Here is a 19,381-nt window from a genome sequence, read left to right as displayed (position 1 = left end):
TTGGCAGGGACCATAAATCCATCAAAAAATAATAAAAATAAAAATAAAAACCTCAATCGTTATGATAATACAGCAAACGGAGTATAAAATTTTAACATTAACATACAATAAATCATACACTACGAACCAATAAGTCAAGTGGAGACGTAATTTACAAGTGTAACAAACAACGTGCCAGAAAATCGACGGAGCGTGGATCGAGCGGGCACACGGCGACCTCGTCATTCTACACTCACAACTTAACGTGTTAGCATTCGATTTAATAAAGACAACGTAAAATTAGGGCGTAAAATTAAATTAAAAGTCCTTTAGAATTCACTAAAACAGAGGAATAACGAATCAAATCAATACGTTCAATGATACCGCTGAAAAAATTCCTTCATAGCGATATTCCTATAAGAGTTTGCGCCCGGTCATCGTTCTTATCGAACCCGTCGCTTGCGACGAAGGGCTCGACGAGTAAATTAACCCACAGACACAGCCCAGTGAGTTTCTCGCCGGATCTTCTCAGTGGGTCGCGTTTCCGATCCGGTGGTTGATTCTGCGAAGCACGGCTCTTGCTAAGGTTCGTGTTAGCAACGTCATCAGGTTTGAGCCCCGTGAGCTCACCTACTAGTTAAGGTTACACTGAAACAGCCTCTCAAGGCTATCAGCTTAGGTAGGAAAAGAAAAAAGTTTGCGTAACCTTTTGTTTCTTACTTGTAAGTTACAGTTTCACACCCGCTCTTTGGATCGGTATTGAAATTAGTGGGTAGTTAACGAAGTTGCAAAAACCTATTCATAGAGCACCAAAGTAGTTAAAAACTTTTGAATTCCCTAAATGTCTCGACAATGTTCTGGAAATTTGACCATTTTAAGCTATTTTACCGAACGATCGAACATTCCGTAAATGGAGTCTAACTATGACATGTAGATTTTTGGAATGGTATACCTATGTACATAAAATTTCAACTCAAGAAACCATAAACTCAAGAAATATATGTAGATGAATTATACGTTTATTTTGTGTTTCTTAATAACATCATATTATGTAAAATTATTTCTTTTTTTGTAACTTAAATCAAGCGTTTTAGTGGCATATCTCTGACTATTGTACAAATGGGGAAACATCATCATTTCCTTATACGAAAGACACACCAAAACCGTGTCGCAATTTCAACTGTAATACCGCCGTATTTTAATTTAAATCACATGCTAAAATTTTAAAACGGCATAACAATTGTTGCGTTTATGTCCTCTTTGACTTTTAATGTGAGTTCTCTTAGCTTAATTTCCACGGCTTGATGCCATCGTCTCAGTTAATAGATGCTATAGTGTAAATAATCTTGTGTTCCGCGTCGAAGGTTATAGCGTTAAAAGGCAGGAGAAACTAACGTTTGAATTGGTATGGTGACGTCGGCAATTGTAAATTATTATGGTAATAGTTGTGAGCAATTTCGTAAATTCTCTCAAATTCTCGGTAAAAAAATGGACTACAACATTCTTTTCAGTTTTCTGAAATATAATTTATAGCATAGTTATAGGAAGTAGCCTAGGGTTGACAAAAAATATGTTATTTATTACACTTCATGTAAAATTTATATTGGCGGACTTAATGCCTAAGGCATTCTCTACCAGTCAACCAAAGGTAGTGCAGAGTAAATAGTGGTAGGTACAATGAAATTTATATTAAGTTTTAAGTTACGAATATATACAAAATCACATATACATATACATACATACATATAATAGATTATACAGTATTAAGAGGTTATAACTTTTAAGACGCATTTTCGTCACTTGTAATCTATAAAATATATAACCATATAAAAGTGTCTGCTAATACTCGTACATGTCATGTTTTGTGATTATTGTATTTGAATGAGCGCACAAAAAAAAAATTGAAGCATCGCATGCATAACTGTAATGTGTGTTTCTTTTTTTGTTAAATACACATCACTGTGTACCGATTGCAAAATAATATAAAGCAATAAATCGTGTTTCATTATTGAGTCGTATTAAATATTTCAATTTGTTGCTTTGTTACATTCTTGATTACCATATTGCTTCACTATCGTTCAACGCATGAAGGGGTAGACAAATATGTTATATGAAACGGTATAATGAAGTAGAAAATCAGTGTGTTTTAGACAAGAATTAGAACAACAGAAATAAAAACCAACAGAAAACGCTTCTAGAAATATAGAAGCATGTACAGGTTGAAACAGGCTTAGTACTGGTTGAAAATGAGCCCTCTAATTCAGTAGATAATATAGTCTATAAAATAATAATATCACCACGGTTATAGGCGCGACATTAAGTAAAACAATTCATAACGAATCACGAGAAATTCTAAACGAAAAGAGAAAGTGGGTCTGTTAACGCAAGATTTCATTCAATGAACTTGACTTCTTTTGCTAAATTGTGTGAGAAGTCATTGATATATTTGTAAATTTTTTATTCTTTATATATTAGGTACTAGTGGTAAGAATTATTGTAAAATCTTTTACGTAGATACTATCCTTTCCATTTCTACCGCGAAGTAGTCAAGCGTTCCGGCTTGGAGAGTGGGGCAGCTGTTAAACAATTGAGACTTTGATCTCATGTCAAGAGGGATTAAAGAAAAAGTATTTATAATTGACTATACGTATATTTTTTTCTAGTTAGTCTTTGTTTATATAGTTAGTTTCGGTTATTTCCAGAGATGTTTTCTAGAAAATTCTAGATTGTACCCAGCTATCCAAAGGGAAATATCAAATTCTATAGGTATCTAGGAACTAAAGCGTGCATCATAAAACTGTGTAATTTCGCAAATTAATACAGTTAATACAGTTGATAATTATTTACGAAAAAAGGGATAGTGAACTCCTCTCTGTCTTTTTCCGAAAATAGTGGTTGTTTGAGAATTGACTCTACATAAGGATTATCGTTACATTATTTTACATACATATTAACATAATTTTTAAAACAAAACTTTAACACTTCTTTTTCAGCGTTCGCCCTTCAAATATGAAAGTTCCAATTTTTATTACACAAAATTGATGACTATAACGAATAATAAACAGAACGAAAATATTTTTGCGTCACTATTTATGAATCACGCTTCATTCATTCAAAAACCACCAATAATTACGTCATCATTTGAATATTTTGGAATGAATTCGATACATATGTATCTCTCACAATAAACCCATAATTTTGTTCTACCCCCGCCTTATTTCCAATTATATAATATAAATAATATAATATAATATATAATATAAATTCATTACCTTTGTGACCAAATATTCATTTCATTCACATAAATATACCTGAATACACAATCTATACAATTTCATCAAAAGTGTGGGTAATCACATCCTAAAAATAGTATCTTTTCTTATATGCGTCAAGAGATATACATACATATATGTAAATAGAAAAAACGCTTTCTGTCTGGCCTGAATATCAAACAACACTATCAAGTTTATTTAAATGATTGTATGGTGTATTATGTTTTATCATTGTCGTTTGTGCTACATATCTTCTTACCCATATTGACTAAAAATACTTAATTTAGCCGCATTTCTATTCTAGTTTGACCTACAATATATTCCTAGTCGTGGCTCGATCTTCTACTAGGTACCAATTCTTAATAGTAGATAATGTGACTAACACGTGTTTCCGAACTCCTGTCACACTGAAGGAGCATCTTTGTGTATTAAAATTGAACCTACAATTTTTTTAATGAATTTCTTACTAATGAGTTATCAAGGTTTGCTATTTTATGTGAGAAAAAATGCTATAGTTTAACACATAAAATTCATTGACCTAAATTATTAGATAATTTTTTCAACATTTGCAACACTGAAGCAATTTGAGCACAATAGGTGAGCGTGCGTTGATGTCTTTTATAGAGCACTGGTGAAACTCGGCCAAGCTCGGCTGTGATTCGGTATATATTTAATGAAATACACCAAATTTATATAAAGTATTTTGATGGTAATATACTACTTAAATTAAGTTAACGAATAAAATAAAATAAATACCTAGAATTATTAGATTTTATATTTTTGAAGATCAAAGCAAATTAAAATTAAAATTACAATTACAATTAAAATTACATCATGTATATTGTGAAATTCAATGCAAATAAATATATTTCGAGCTTACAGTAAGATAGCCGCTTGTAATCTTTTCCGTAATAAACTCGTAATTACTATATTACGTGGTAAAGTTACGTAAATCGTACAATTTTTAAGTTTAATGCTATTAACCGACATTTATTTTGGTTCGGGTCGGTCGGTCGAAAATACTGTACACACTTTTAGCGTACTTTAGCGTACAGGAAGCAAAGGAGTCGTTTCCGAAGACGATAATAATTGTAGTGAAAGATTTTATTATTATTTTACTAATGATTTTTTCACTGGGCAAACGTCTGTATCTACAGATACGTAGTTGCGACCTACCCACGGGAAAATATGGCTTGGTGTTGCTATATTGCACCAGAAAACTAAATTACACCATAAATGTAACGATAGTTAAGAATTTTTATCGTGCGAGATCATGAGCCTGGTGTGACGCGAATCAAACGCAGTAATGACTTAGCTTAGAACTTGATTTGATATCGTTAATATATCGAAGTAAGAAGTATATATATGTATAAATAAATGCATGTTCTTTTTTCATATCACAATAAGCTAGATATAGGTACACAAGTAATAAAATCGAACTGTATTCAGAGATATTATTCTTGGAAACATATAAATTATTTATTAAATGAACGGATTACATTAATGAGAGCAGTATTATTTCATCGATTTTTTATTTAAATAATCTAATAATGCCATGCAACTAACCACACCGGACCTAATAGATAGGCTTAAAAGGCGACAAATTCTAAGTCTTGATAGACACGGTTGACAGAGTGGAGCAGTCTCGATTGAGATTTTGCTCTGACCGCCTGACAGCTCTCAACACATCTGCTCATAGTCTAGCTGACTGATTGCAAGATAAAGAAAATATATACTCGTATTGTGTTCGTAAATAAATTGTAACTGTAAATATAATGGATGACGACGTTGCAGCACATACGCGACTTACATGGTGATGCCAGACAACTTTCTTCCGGCTCGACGTTATCAAGGCCTCGTGCAACAAACCGAATCTAGTCATAGAGATAGATTACACATACTATTATTTATAACGACATGATTTTTTTTAATACTGAAAATCAGTTCATTTCTAGTAAGTTTCTAGTAAGTTGTAACTATAGGAGACCTTAGAACTCAAATTTCAAGGTGGGTGGTGGCATTTACGTTGTAGATGTCTATGGACGCCAATAATCAGTTAACACCAGGCGGGCTATGAGCTCCTCCACCCGACTATGCAATAAAAATAATAATAAAAAAACGTAATGGAAGCAGCAGTGAATGGAAATTATATTTTCATTTTTACATTTCAATAATTTTATGGATCTTCTGAGGGCTACTAATTATTTAATATCACGTAAACATGACAAATATAGTTACAACGGCTGCCCCACCCTTCAAACCGAAACGCATTACTGCTTCACGGTAAAAATAGGCAGGGTGGTGGTACCTACCCGCGCGGACTCATGAGAGGTCCTACCACCACGTACGGGTGTATCAATATCTATTATCCTACCCATTACTGCCTCAAAAAAGTCATGCGTTTCGGTCTACAATATGACTAAGGCATTATACAAAATACATATAACAATAATTGAGATTACCGTGTTTCAAACTCACAGCACATCGTCTAATCTGATTGCAGATGGAACAAAAGAAAAACATTCTCTTTTAAGGTGGATGACGACACTTATATTGTGTTGATGTCTATTGGCTAACCCCTTTACACCAGGTGATTCTAGAGCTCTTAAAGCCACCAGTGCAACTAAAGTGAAAAGCAATTTATTATATAAAACTTCCACAAATATACATTATTTTATAGCCATAGATGTAACACACCTCAAAATGTCAAGAGTCAGGTATGACATTATACGTATGTATGTGACTCTTTACGCACATTCTTCGGGTTTTCCATGATTGCCAACAAGATTATGGTAATTTTACAGACGCTAAAATCATCGGTGTGATTCATTGATTTACTACGAGGAGACATATTTGTATTCTTTCGAGTACCGATCATGCTTTTCCGTCTTAAATGGTGGGAAGGCCTTTATACAATGCAATTGAGACTTCGACTTCACACCTCGAAGTGGATGGCGACGTTCACGTTATGATGAGAAGCAATCGCCTGTCCGTTGACAGCAATAAGAATGAGTGTATAAACCTATTAAGTTTTTCGGGAATTTAATAATAAAGATCTCTTCCACGAAATCAGATAACAGACGAGAACAAAACGTGTTTAGAAATCTTTGAATAGTGACTGAGTGCTTAATAATACGACACACGATTTCGCCTACTCGTCTTGAAGATCCGCATGTAGTACATACAAATGCGATATAGGTATGTATGTGTATAATGCGCGGTCGTCTGGATGAAAGCTAACAGTTAATTTTTTTTTATTTCGACCATTTAACATATTCACACCGAAATATATAAGTATAGAGTCATTTCCAAATGATATCGCTGGTCAATTAAAGACACGTCTTTTAGATATTACGTTTTGTTACGATTTGTACATTGTACTTTTTTTTTTTACACGGTTTAAATTCTAATTTATAATTTCATTCGATAAAAAAGGAAAAATTAAAATATTTTTAGTTAGCTATCTCTACGTCTCGCGAAAACGAAAAAAATACTGACCTCATCAAATATCCATGACGTACTTTCGTTTAGCTTAAAGGTACATTCTGAATGACGTCATTCCAACTTAGTTACGATTTAAGAGCTAAGAAAGTTTATTGCTAAAATAAGACAAGGTTACTAATATGGACGAAAGATTTCGAATAAAAAGCAGCAGCTCAAGGATTATTCTCAAAGTGGACAGTAAAATTCACGTTGTGATATTGATGACCATTAAATTAGATGGTTCTTGAAGTTCAAAACAGCGACCGGAGTGAACTCCGTGATCTTCTGATCATTATCCGTTCTATCATTCAAACCGGAAAGCAAGTTTGCTTCGCAGAGTATTTCTGCTGGTCGGTCGTACCCACCCGTGCTCGCTTACAATAAGTAATACCAGTGACTTTTATCTATCTGACTTTATTTTTAGTCGTGTACTTTGAATAGTTATTGTGAGTCGTAGGTTATAACTATAATTGATAACAATTTTACGTTTTAAGCCATCGATTTTACGATCACTGCTTAAGCATTACGACTAATAATGTTTCGAATACGCACAGTTTCTGTAGTTGAGTTAGTTACGGACATTTGGACACGTGAAAGTAAAAGTGCTTTTAACCAAATGTAACAATGTCTTTCTGACACATAAACTAGAACGTAGGTTTCGCAATAAAGCGATAAATATATTACATTTTTCAATTAAGCAAATTATAATTTTGCGGGTTTGTTTTCTACTACACTTTGTTATTCCTTCAACGTAGAAACCATTCGTGATAAGTGCGTATTTTATTAGACAAATTGGCACTTGCCTGCGGGATTCGAACACCGACACAGTCGCATCGATCGACACGAATGCACAGGGCGTCTTTATCCTTTAGGCTACGACGATTTAATTAGGACTACGGTTTATTTGGGCTACGTCAAAACCGTTTTTATAGCGAGAACGGCCCTTTGACGACACGGGAAGTGCGCGAGGCCTAAACGTTTAAAAAAAACGGTATCTAACGTGTTTTACTTTTACAATTAGTCTACATTAGAGTTTAATTGTTTAGGTCATCAGTTCTGATTTATTGTAATGAACTGTTTGATGACTTTTGACATGATATCTTTGAGTGTACAGTTACACTCATTAAATTATCAAACTTACTTCGAATTGTGGTTCGGTTCAATCAACATTTTTTTTAACGAATATTTACTTTATATGCGTGCATTTGACACGGTTCGAAAACCTTCGTGTAATATTACTTCAAGTGTGAATATTATATCTTTCAATGTAATCGCCTTAACGTCGGTATTTAGAGGTCAATCAATGATTAGAAGTGAGGGAAGTGACGATTGTCTTTGTTTTCCCACTCTCCCATACAATCCACCTACGTTCACTTTTGTTTACAACAGAGCCTCAATTCCGAAACTACTATTTATGACTCGATTTTTTGACTGATGTTGAAAACATAAAGAACAAGTCATTTTAGCGCTCTACTGTGACTGTTACTTTGCATTTATATGATTACGAAACTTTCGAAAGAGAAACTGTTTTAAGTGTTACACGTAAACGAAATATTAGCGTGTTACTTTGTATAACTATCATCAAAAGTACATACGCACGAATAGATTTAGGCAATTGAATTAATCGTAGGACGACTTCTATGTAAAACTTATGCAATACTAATAAAATAAAGTAACAGATCCGTGCCTAAAATTACGCAAATGAACAGGTATTGCAGTCACCCTCGCATACTTTCGCAGCTGATCTCGCGCGTAGCCCCGAGTTTCGCGAAAGGTCAACCCCGAACTTAACTATGAGATAATATTATTAAGTATAAAATAAAATTTTGAATTAGCTCACCGTTTGAGTATAGGTTTGTGTGTAATCCTGAAAGTCTGTCACTTCACAATGTTAAGGTGAGAGTTAGAGTACACTCGCGGTGCTGTGTCGGTGCGCATGTTGCGCGCTCGTGTGCGGCGCGTGCGGTCGGCGCGCGGACTGCGGCGCCGCGCGATCCGGGCGACCCGCGGCCCTGGTTCACCTTAAGCTTGGCTTACACGCACCATCTTGATTACGCATTTCAAATGGTACACTTTTTAATGTTAGCTCCTTACATATCGACGCTTGAAAGGCAAACTTGACTAAGCGACAATAACTGCTTTGTACATAATATAGGTGTGTGGCGCATTTACGCTGTAGATGTCTATGGGCTCCAGTAACCACTTAACACCAGGTGGGCTGTGAGCTCGTCCACACATCTAAGCAATAAAAAAAAAAAAAAAAAAAAAAAAAACATAAATGATAGGCAATAACCATATTCGATGCGCAAAAAATATATATTTCTAGGTCTATTAAATTCATTTCAATCCTACAACTAGATTCGTTAAAATAGATTATTTTTCAAGTATTTCAACTTTAATTAGTCTACTGTAAAGTTCACGCATTGTCGCTTAGTCACGTTTGCCTTTCAAGCGTCGATATGAAATTGACGTTCTGTCGTACTGACCACTTTGATCAGAAATATCTACTCTTTGGTTAAAAATTCCAACTGAATTCCACTGGATGCTGAGTTTATTGATTCTCGCCCCCATGGTTTTTTTTAGTAAAGGGATCAATGCACTACTTATGAGATGGCAAAAGTGCATAGATAACAACGGTACATACTTTGATTAAATAAATATATTTTACAAAAAAAAATTACTTTATATTCCTCCCGTACAAAACGCCAATTTCATATCTATGGACCTAATAGTTTTAATACGTCATAGCAGCCACATGAGCAGGCGGAGAGACTTTGTCTCTATCCGTGTCCCATACTACTGTCAAGAACTCTGAAGAATTTCAACCTTATTTACTGGAAACAAGTAATCATCTTTACCGCATCCTATCCGGCTTTATAATGAACTTCTGGTTCACGGTATTTCCCGGATGCCATCACATACATATCCCTCTTCAAACGAGATCAAAAAATGGGCTTTTGTGATAATTACCTGGAATTACTGATATCCGTGAGCAATATTGACCACTTATCATTTGTAAATCGTCTGTCTACCTGTGACGGCAACAAAAGTCTATGAATGACTCAACGATTTTTGCCATCGTTTCACATATGAACTCCGCGCAAGCAACAGCATGTTAACGGACTATGAGTGCCATCAAAATCCGAATGATATGAGTTTTCATAGAGACGTTCTGAGAATTTTGTTTAATAGCGTTTTCGCATTATAGGTACTCTAATCCTTGTCTGTTATGTGAGGTCGTTCGAGTTCTATCATTAATGCTTTAGACCGTTATTACACGAAAACTAGATTTACATGATAACAACAAAATATTATTTATATTTTTGGTAGATATACAGTCGATTTTATAATAAACTGACATTCCACTTGTATATTCGTCTGGTTTCACTATTTTTTTTTATTTTTTTTTATTGCCTTTGTAGGCATACGAGCGTACGGCCCACCTGATGGTAAGTGGTTACCGTCGCCCATGGACTTCAGCAATGCCAGGAGCAGAGCCAAGCCGCTGCCTACTGCTTAATACTCTCCACAAGCCTCGTTTGAAGAAGGACATGTCATAGCGCTCGGGAAACACCGTGGAGGGGAGCTCATTCCATAGCCGGATGGTACGTGGCACATTCCATAGCCGGATGGTACGTGGCACATTCCATAGCCGGATGGTACGTGGCACATTCCATAGCCGGATGGTACGTTCACTACACTCTATATCGGCTTAGGCGAAGACTCGTGCTCAATTTGATTAGTCCGAGTTTTTTAACGTTCTCGATAGCGTTAAAGATAACTCAAATTTGTATGAATTTGGAACATTCGCCTAGGTTTGCCGCTAGGGGCGTTGTTCCAACTGCATCCAAATTTCAGTTAACTTTTACGATATCGAGAACGTTAAAAAACTCGCACTAAGCAGACTGGAATGAAAGACAGCCTCTCGTTTTCGTAGGGCTCGCATTATTCCCATGCCGAATTTCGTCAAAATCAATTCTCTAGTCGGGCTACTTCAGTTACTGATCCATTCAATAGAACGTTTGGCATTTAAAACCATGTGCGTACTAATGCAGAATCTTCGAAATCTAGTCTAATTTCAAAATCGATTACAATAGTTAAATAATATATACCTAGTCAGGTCATAAGTATTGTCACACAGTAAAAACTTTTCTTTTAGAATGCTGGCCACAAAAAAGTTTATTGAATTCGAATTTCGAATTGTTCATGAAAATAAAAATGTATACTTTTAGAATTTTACTCATTTTTAAATATGGAGTGGACGCTTAAAGAAGACCGTGTTGCAGTTATTGTGTTGCATCGTTGCGGTTACGCGCCAATTCAAATTTTTAAAATACTGAAAAATTTGAATATAACCAAAAGATTCGTTTATCGTACCATCAAACGATACAATGAAGACTCTAGTATAGATGACAGGTCAAGAAGTGGTCGCCCTCGGTCTGTTAGGACTCCAGCAGTGATAAAAGCTGTGAAGGCGCGAATTCAAAGAAATCCCAAACGTAAGCAGAAACTGTTGGCCCTTCAGATGGGGTTAAGCAGAACCACGGTGAAAAGGGTGTTAAATGAAGACTTAGGGCTTCGGGCATATCGAAGAAAAACAGGACATCGTTTGAATGCTCGTCTAATGGATCTGAGACTGAAGAGATGCCGCGCTTTGTTGAAGCGGTACGCGGGAAAAAAATATCGGGAAATTCTTTTTTCGGATGAAAAAATTTTTACCGTAGAAGAGAGCTACAACAAACAAAATGATAAGGTGTATGCACACAGTAGTGAAGAAGCGAGCAACCGTATTCCGCGTGTCCAACGAGGTCATTTTCCATCCTCGCTCATGGTATGGTTGGGAGTTTCTTATTGGGGCTTAACAGAGGTACATTTTTGTGAGAAAGGTGTAAAAACGAATGCAGTTGTGTATCAAAATACAGTCCTGACGAACCTTGTGGAACCTGTTTCTCATACCATGTTCAATAACAGGCACTGGGTATTCCAACAAGATTCGGCGCCAGCTCATAGAGCGAAGAGCACACAAGACTGGCTGGCGGCGCGTGAAATCGACTTCACCCGGCACGAAGACTGGCCCTCCTCCAGTCCAGATTTGAATCCGTTAGATTACAAGATATGGCAACACTTGGAGGAAAAGGCGTGCTCAAAGCCTCATCCCAATTTGGAGTCACTCGAGACATCCTTGATTAAGGCAGCCGCCGATATTGACATGGACCTCGTTCGTGCTGCGATAGACGACTGGCCGCGCAGATTGAAGGCCTGTATTCAAAATCACGGAGGTCATTTTGAATAAACTTTAGTGTCATAAGAATCTATGTTTTATTAAGTTCATTTTGGTATATGAATGGTTACATAATGAATAAACTTGTTTCAATTATTTTACATTAAACATGTGACAGAATTTATGACCTGACTAGGTAGTTTTGAGAGTAGTAGATCCAAGTCTGCAGTTCGCTGTAGCACGTAGGTGGGCAGGATCGACCGGTGAAACACTACCCTCTCACAGAAAATCAGCGTGAAGTGGGGGCCTCCTAGAGGCCACCGCGTTTCGACTGGTGAGTGAGAGTCCCGGCGCCCTTATCCCTCTACCTCGGGGCCCAAATAGCAACTGGCACTTTCATTATACTACACGTATCGCAACAGATTTTCTAGGGACTGTTGCGCTGCGTGTGGGAATGAGTATCAGTTGGCCCCTTCCTGTCTTTTTATTCCCTGTCCCACAATTCCTCACCCTCTATGACCTTTCTCCTTCCCTTTCCTTCCCCACCCCTTATGCTATTTTTGATTTTTGTGATGGCGACGAGTGATACAAATAAAATACCCCAGGAGGGTACCAGTCTCTTAGAGATTGGAGAATCCCTCTCTGAGCGAGAGCGAGAGATGCTATCCTCTCGCTCTGGCTCAGGCTGCCCATCGTATTCTGGGGGGGCACATCAAGCGTCGTTTATCACAGCTGCTGGGTGCAAACTGAGCCCAATAACGAGGAAGTCCCCCTCCACTTTAGCAGTGGATTTTTCTAACATCAGGGGACTTCACTCAAACTTAAATGCCGTCCACCACCATCTCGAGACGGAAAGGCCAGATTTGCTTTTCCTGACGGAGACGCAGATTTCCTCCCCAACTGACACTTCATTAAACTGACGTGCGCCGACGTATCGGAATGGCTAAAAGTGCGATGTCTCAGCTACAGAAGATCTGGAAGAATAGAGGGATAGGCCTGAAAACTAAAACCAGACTGGTGCGGACTCTTGTTTTCTCTATCTTCTTGTATGGAGCTGAGACATGGACGTTGAAAGCAGCAGACCGAATGCGCATCGATGCTTTCGAAATGTGGTGTTGGAGACGCATGCTAAGAATTCCGTGGACAGCCTTCCGGACTAACGTGTCGATATTGAAGCAACTGGGCATCAAAATCAGACTGTCTACTGTATGTCTGAAGCGGATCCTCGAATATTTTGGTCACATTGCGAGGAAAGACGGCGATAACCTGGAAAAACTTATGATCACAGGGAAAGTTGAAGGCAACAGATCTAGAGGCCGCAGCCATACTCGTTGGTCCGATCAGATCCGCACCGCTTTGGACAGTACAGTGTACAGCGCGCTGCATGACGCCGTGGACAGGGGAAAGTGGAAAAAGATCCTAAAAGTGAAGCTCATGGGTGATGGTGGTCACGACCCTCAGACATGAGGAACACGACTCGAGGAGGAGGAGGACACTTCATATCTAAAGTACCCGGCCTATAGCCTGGAGCACATTTTTGTACCACGCGCCGGCGTGTGTGTGTACATCAGGGAGGGAATTTGTTACCGTAGGCTCAGCAGTCTTGAAGGCAGAGACCTGTCGACCCTTTGGGTGCGCGTCGATTGTGAGGATCACATTCGCGTCTACGCGTGCCTTTATAGGTCTCATAGCGGAAATTCGGAAATTGACCGGCTCTTCGAGCATCTGCAGGTGTCCACTGACAGAATACTTGAGCAGATTCCTACCGCAGAAATTGTGGTTTTGGGCGACTTTAATGCCCACCACTCTGACTGGCTTGGGTCAACACGTACTGACCATGCGGGAAGGTCTGCTCACGATTTTGCCATTGCCAATGGTCTGACGCAGATGGTACCTTCTCCCACACGTGTGCCGGATGTGGAAGACCATTCGCCTTCCTTATTGGACCTTCTGCTGACCTCTCGCCCCGAACCCATTCGGGTATGGGTCGATGCTCCTCTCGGGTCATCGGACCATTGCCTAGTTCGGAGCGTGGTGCCTCTCACCGTCTCGTCACAACCACTTCCATCTGGTAGACGACGTGTTTGGTACTACAGGTCAGCAGACTGGAACGGGATGCGCTCTTTCTTTGCATCCTACCCATGGGGGCAGATTTGCTTCAAGTCAGAGGATCCTAGCACCTGCGCTGACTCGGTTGCCGGCGTCGTGCTGCAGGGCATGGAATTATTTGTTCCTAACTCAGCGGTGCCTGTCGGTGGCAGGTCTCGGCCCTGGTTTGGTGGGTCCTGCCGTGACGCACATCGTCGCAAGCGGGAATGCTACCAGGCTTGGGCTAGGGCAAAGGCCGCTAAGGATGTAAACTCTGACTCACTCAAGAAGAAGTACAACTCTGCTTCCAGGTTCTTTAAGAAGCAAATTGCATTGGCAAAATCAAATTACGTTGGGAGAATTGGCGAGAGACTGGCGCGCCTGCCATCTGGCTCTCGTGCGTTCTGGTCTCTCGCCAAGGCTGTCCAGGGTAATTTCTGTCGGTCGACGCTTCCACCTTTGCGCGGGGAGGATGGTTCATTGGCCGATTCCGCAAGGGAGAAAGCCGATCTTCTTGGCTCTATCTTTGCGGAAAACTCGACTCTTGACGACAGGGGGAACACTCCTCCTACCATCCCGAGGTGTGAAACCACAATGGCGGACGTCCGCTTCACACAGTGTGCTGTGCGGAAAGCACTATTCTCCCTGGATGTCAACAAGTCGAGTGGGCCCGATGGAATATCTCCTATTGTGCTGAAGGTGTGTGCTCCAGAGCTGGCACCGGTTTTAACGCGCTTATTCAGACACTCTTATGTCCTCGGCGTTGTCCCACATTCATGGAAGACGGCTCTAGTACACCCGATCCCTAAAAAAGGCGACCGCTCAGATCCGTCCAACTACAGGCCTATCGCTATCACCTCCTTACTCTCTAAAATTATGGAATCCATAATCAACCGCCAGCTCATGGGCTACCTGGAAGAGCACCAGCTGATCAGCGACCGCCAATATGGCTTCCGCAAAGGCCGATCAGCTGGTGATCTTTTGGCTTTACTAACTCACCGTTGGGCGCAGGCGGTTGAGAGTAAGGGTGAGGCACTAGGCGTTAGTTTGGACATTGCGAAAGCCTTCGATCGGGTTTGGCATAAAACCTTACTATCGAAGCTTCCTTCCTATGGGCTTCCTGAGAGACTTTGTAGGTGGATCGGCAGTTTCCTTGCGGAACGGAGAGTTAAAGTCGTCGTAGACGGCTCATGCTCGGACCCCCGGACCGTAAATGCTGGTGTTCCCCAAGGCTGCGTGTTATCCCCGACATTGTTCATTCTGCATATCAATGATTTGTTGCATACCAGTGGCATTCATTGCTATGCGGATGACAGTACCGTGGATGCACTGTATTTCGGCCGCAGCAATATCTCTCGGGATCACGTCGATGAGTGTCGGAACAAACTTGTGTCTGAAATCGAATCATCCCTTGTGAAGATTTCCGATTGGGGGGGACTAAATCTAGTCCAGTTTAACCCTTCTAAGACTCAAGTTTGCGCGTTCACCGCTAAAAAAGCCCCCTTTGTCGCATCGCCACTCTTCGGAAACACCTTTGTGCCAAGTCGAACATGGGCATTCTGGGCGTAGACATTTCGAGTGTTGTCCAGTTTGGCGGTCATTTGGAGAGCAAGGCTAAAATGGCCTCCAAAAAACTCGGAGTACTCAACAGGGCCAAACAGTACTTCAAGCCGCCTCACCGCCTTAAGCTGTATAAGGCGCAGGTGCGGCCTCACATGGAGTATTGCTGCCACCTTTGGGCCGGGGCTCCGGGTTATCAGCTATCTCCCTTTGACCGAATCCAACGTAGGGCATCTCGGATTGTCGACGATCCTGTACTTGCCGATCGGCTAGATCCTTTGGCACTGCGTAGGGATCTATCTTCCCTATGCATACTTTACAGAATTTACAATGGGGAGTGTTCCGAGGAGTTGTTCAATTTAATAGAAGCCGCTGATTTTCGCAACCGATCGTCTCGCCGGAACTATCATCCGCACCATCTGGATGGTTGGCGTTCCACTACAATGCGTTTTAAAAACAGTTTTCTGCCACGCACAGTAAATCTCTGGAATTCGTTGCCATCAGCGGTCTTCCCCAACAACTGCGACATTGGGTTATTCAAGAAAAGAGCATATTCTTATCTGAAGGGTAGGCAACGCACTGGCGTAAACGCTGGTGACCGTGGGCGGCGGTGAATCACTTACCATCAGGTGACCCGTCTTGCTCGTTTGCCTCTTAGTTGTTATAAAAAAAAAAAAAAAAAAAAGAGTATACTAGCTTTTTCCCGCGACTTCGTCCGCGTGGAATAGTTACTTTGGCATAACGCAAAATTTTACCCCCACTTCAAGTGAAAATATTTTGAAACGTTCTTTATTGGTGCTCCACTTGTATCGGTCTCATGATGTTACATAGCCTATAGCCTTCCTTAATAAATGGACTTTCTAACACTGAAAGAATTTTTTAAATCAGACCATTAGTTTCTGAGATTAGCGCGTTCAAACAAACAAACAAACTCTTCAGCTTTATAATCTAAATACTAATATATAAATCTACAGTGGTTTTTACGGATGTTCCGTTATAACTACTGAACTATGAATGTTCTATGAACTATAAACTATGAATCCGAATGACTTGAAACTTGATATCCATGTAGAAAATACATGTACTTAATGGATAGGCTAATATTTATATGAGTGTTGGACTCCCTAAACCAGTTGCGGGGGCGTTAATGATGAGATACTTTGTGGGGGTGAGAAATAATCATGTTAATTTTAAATGCCCAGCAAAGCGGACGGGTACAGCTAGTATTAGTATAGATATGTACGAGTATATCGTGGGCAGTAAACAAAACCGTTGCAATGAAAACTGTTTTATTGAGTAATAAATATAAAGGCGTTTTTCGTTTGGATAAACATCATCCGTAGTTTTCCCTGAAGCGCACAGTGCTCCTTCTCGGGTGCGGTCCCTCGTCATCGTCGCTGTCGAATGCCGGTTCGTATCCCTTGTTGATGTACGTGCTCGTCGTAGAAGCGCGACCTCCCATATCGTTCATCTACGAAAGTAAGAGAATTTTCAACGCCGACGAAAAAAACTATGACTTTTCAACCCTTATCAGCTGTGTTTTAAAAAAAACTACCGTGCTTTAGACCACACGACTGAGGTAAAACTTCTTTAGCTCCATCTACATGTATGTATATATATTGTATGTTAATATACGCACAGTATACATGTACATACATATATTAATTTTCTATAAATATTTAAATTTATTATGGGTTTTAATTTAAGAGAAAGAGAGAAAGAAAATGTGTGACAATATCGCACCTCTCTTTTGCCCCTAGAGTAATATATGAAACGTAACTCTGTCTCTTTCTATCTTCACTAACTTATATATCCCTCTCAACTTCCCATCGCCTCGCCCGATCACACTTTTCGTAACACTCTCGTCACGCATTACAACTTTACTCCCCAAGTCAATAGCGAGTAAATAAGTTTTCCTTAAAAAAATCGAAAACAGCCAATCAGGTTGATTCAAGACATTGAAATCACGGCTAGCTGGAAACGAATTGACTGTGTATTATTCCAGTTTGAAGAGCGGACGACTATTCTATACATTAATATATGGACTGTAGGCACATTAGCAATATAAAGCAATTATAAATATGTCTCCGCACCGTTCCTTTGGGCAGGTCGTACAGATACCCGGAGGCGGAGTCCCGGGCGTTTTGCAACTGCGATCTTCTCTTCTCGGCCAGCAGAGAGTCTCTTCTGGTCTTGAGAGCTCGTAGAGTCGCGCGACGTGTTGCGTCATTGGCGCCCAGCGATGGAATGCGAGTTGCTACATCTGTTCCATTAATGTTAGCGTTCGTTGTACAGCATCCATGCGTTGCGATTTATGAGGGTAGGGACATAAAAATTATTTGATCAGTACGAAAATATGCGGTATTTCGATATGGAAGTATTTTATCACACAATGGGCCTGATTCTATTATTTATATAGTCACGTGGGGCCTCTATATTCGATCTACAAAGCATTTTGTGGATATCATCGTAAGGACCCGCTAAAATGCTAAGTCAAAAAATGCAACACGCACTTAGTTAGCACTTTAGTTTAGAACTTAAACTTTCAGATGTATTATATCTCATTATCTTTCAAGCTAAATCCTATAGGTCTATCTTTGTCTCTTTTTAGTGTCGCTTTTTCGTTTCATCAAATGACAACGGTCCTAGAGAAGTTTTCAATTAATAAATACTGTCTGTACCATTTTTTTTGTTGCTTATGTGGCTGGACGCTCCTGGTGTTAAGTGGTTACTGGAGCCCATAGACATCTACGACGTAAATGCGCCACCCACCTTGAGATATAAATTCTAAGGTCTCAAGTATAGTTACAACGGCTGCCCCGCCCTTCAAACCGAAACGCATTACTGCTTCACGGCAGAAATAGACAGGGTGGTGGTACCTACCCGCGCGGACTCACAAGAGGTCCTACCACCAGTAATAAACCAAATGATACTAACTCGGATCACCCTGCTGCAGTATGGTGAGCCGCCTCTTGAAGTTGGCGTCCAAGTTGATCACGCTCTGTTTCGTGTGACGCGACTTCTCCAGGTTATGCAGCGTTTTCCTTCGGGAGAGATTTGACTCGTCGATGCCGCGTCTGTCCAGGTCGTCTGTGTTCAACTTCTGTAGATCTTTCGCTATTTCGATAGCGTGCTTCTCCAGTAGAGCGTCTTCTGACATTTCGCCGGCCTTAATATAACATTTTTGATCATTACTTTGATAAATCACAGACTAGTGTTGTGTAATAAGGAAATCAAACATTTTTTTAAATGTTCCGTTATTACTTACTGATCTTAGTAGGTATATTCGTACGATTAAGTATCATCGTCCCTAGCCTATTTCTGTTAGAAAAATGTACGTATATCTGATTACACTAAAATAGTTTAAATAGCTGTCGATTTATAGCTCGAAGGTGGGGTATCCATGATTTCAAGATTTCGTCAATATGTTGTATGATATAATCTAGACAAGAATCTAAAAGCAATTTTGATTTAAAGTAGTTTCGACTTTATTCCTTCTTTAATAAAATATTTTTTATAATGGTTACCGATAAAAATTCAGTAGGGCAGTTCTGTCTTTTAAAATTACAGATGATATTAATGCTAACGTCTGATGCTACCTAATAGGGGCAATATCAATAATCATTGCTTTCAGTATTAAACATTAGAATGAGCCATCAACAACTCTTTATTATTGATTACATGTTATATTGTAATAAAAAAAAGTGTTATTTGACACGTTGACTGCCATGCAGGTCACTAGCGCTCTACTGAAGTAATTATGTCGATTTCTTTTACT

The 19,381-nt window shown here is 39.5% G+C and overlaps 2 protein-coding genes across 4 annotated transcripts in view; both read right to left on the bottom strand.

Moving 5' to 3' along the window:
- The window catches only part of LOC100884166 (chitin synthase A), a 44,857-nt gene extending 36,136 nt beyond the window's left edge, over positions 1-8,721 (bottom strand). For both annotated transcript variants that reach the window (XM_038021719.2, XM_038021718.2), the window contains exon 1: positions 8,575-8,721. The gene's annotated coding sequence lies outside the window, so the exon portion shown is untranslated. The remainder of the gene's footprint in view (positions 1-8,574) is intronic.
- Positions 8,722-16,875: 8,154 nt separating this feature from the next.
- LOC101744621 (chitin synthase chs-2) overlaps positions 16,876-19,381 on the bottom strand; it is a 28,424-nt gene continuing 25,918 nt past the window's right edge. For both annotated transcript variants that reach the window (XM_038010652.2, XM_038010653.2), the window contains exons 22-24: positions 18,541-18,772; positions 17,697-17,866; positions 16,876-17,074 (exon numbers count right to left, since the gene is read on the bottom strand). In XM_038010652.2, coding sequence (XP_037866580.1) covers positions 16,937-17,074; positions 17,697-17,866; positions 18,541-18,772 — 540 coding nt within the window. In that variant the 3' untranslated portion in view covers positions 16,876-16,936. The remainder of the gene's footprint in view (positions 17,075-17,696; positions 17,867-18,540; positions 18,773-19,381) is intronic.

Source organism: Bombyx mori, chromosome 4 (assembly GCF_030269925.1).
Source record: "Bombyx mori chromosome 4, ASM3026992v2".
NCBI lineage: Eukaryota > Metazoa > Arthropoda > Insecta > Lepidoptera > Bombycidae > Bombyx > Bombyx mori.
This window is presented reverse-complemented; position numbering and strand designations above follow the sequence as displayed.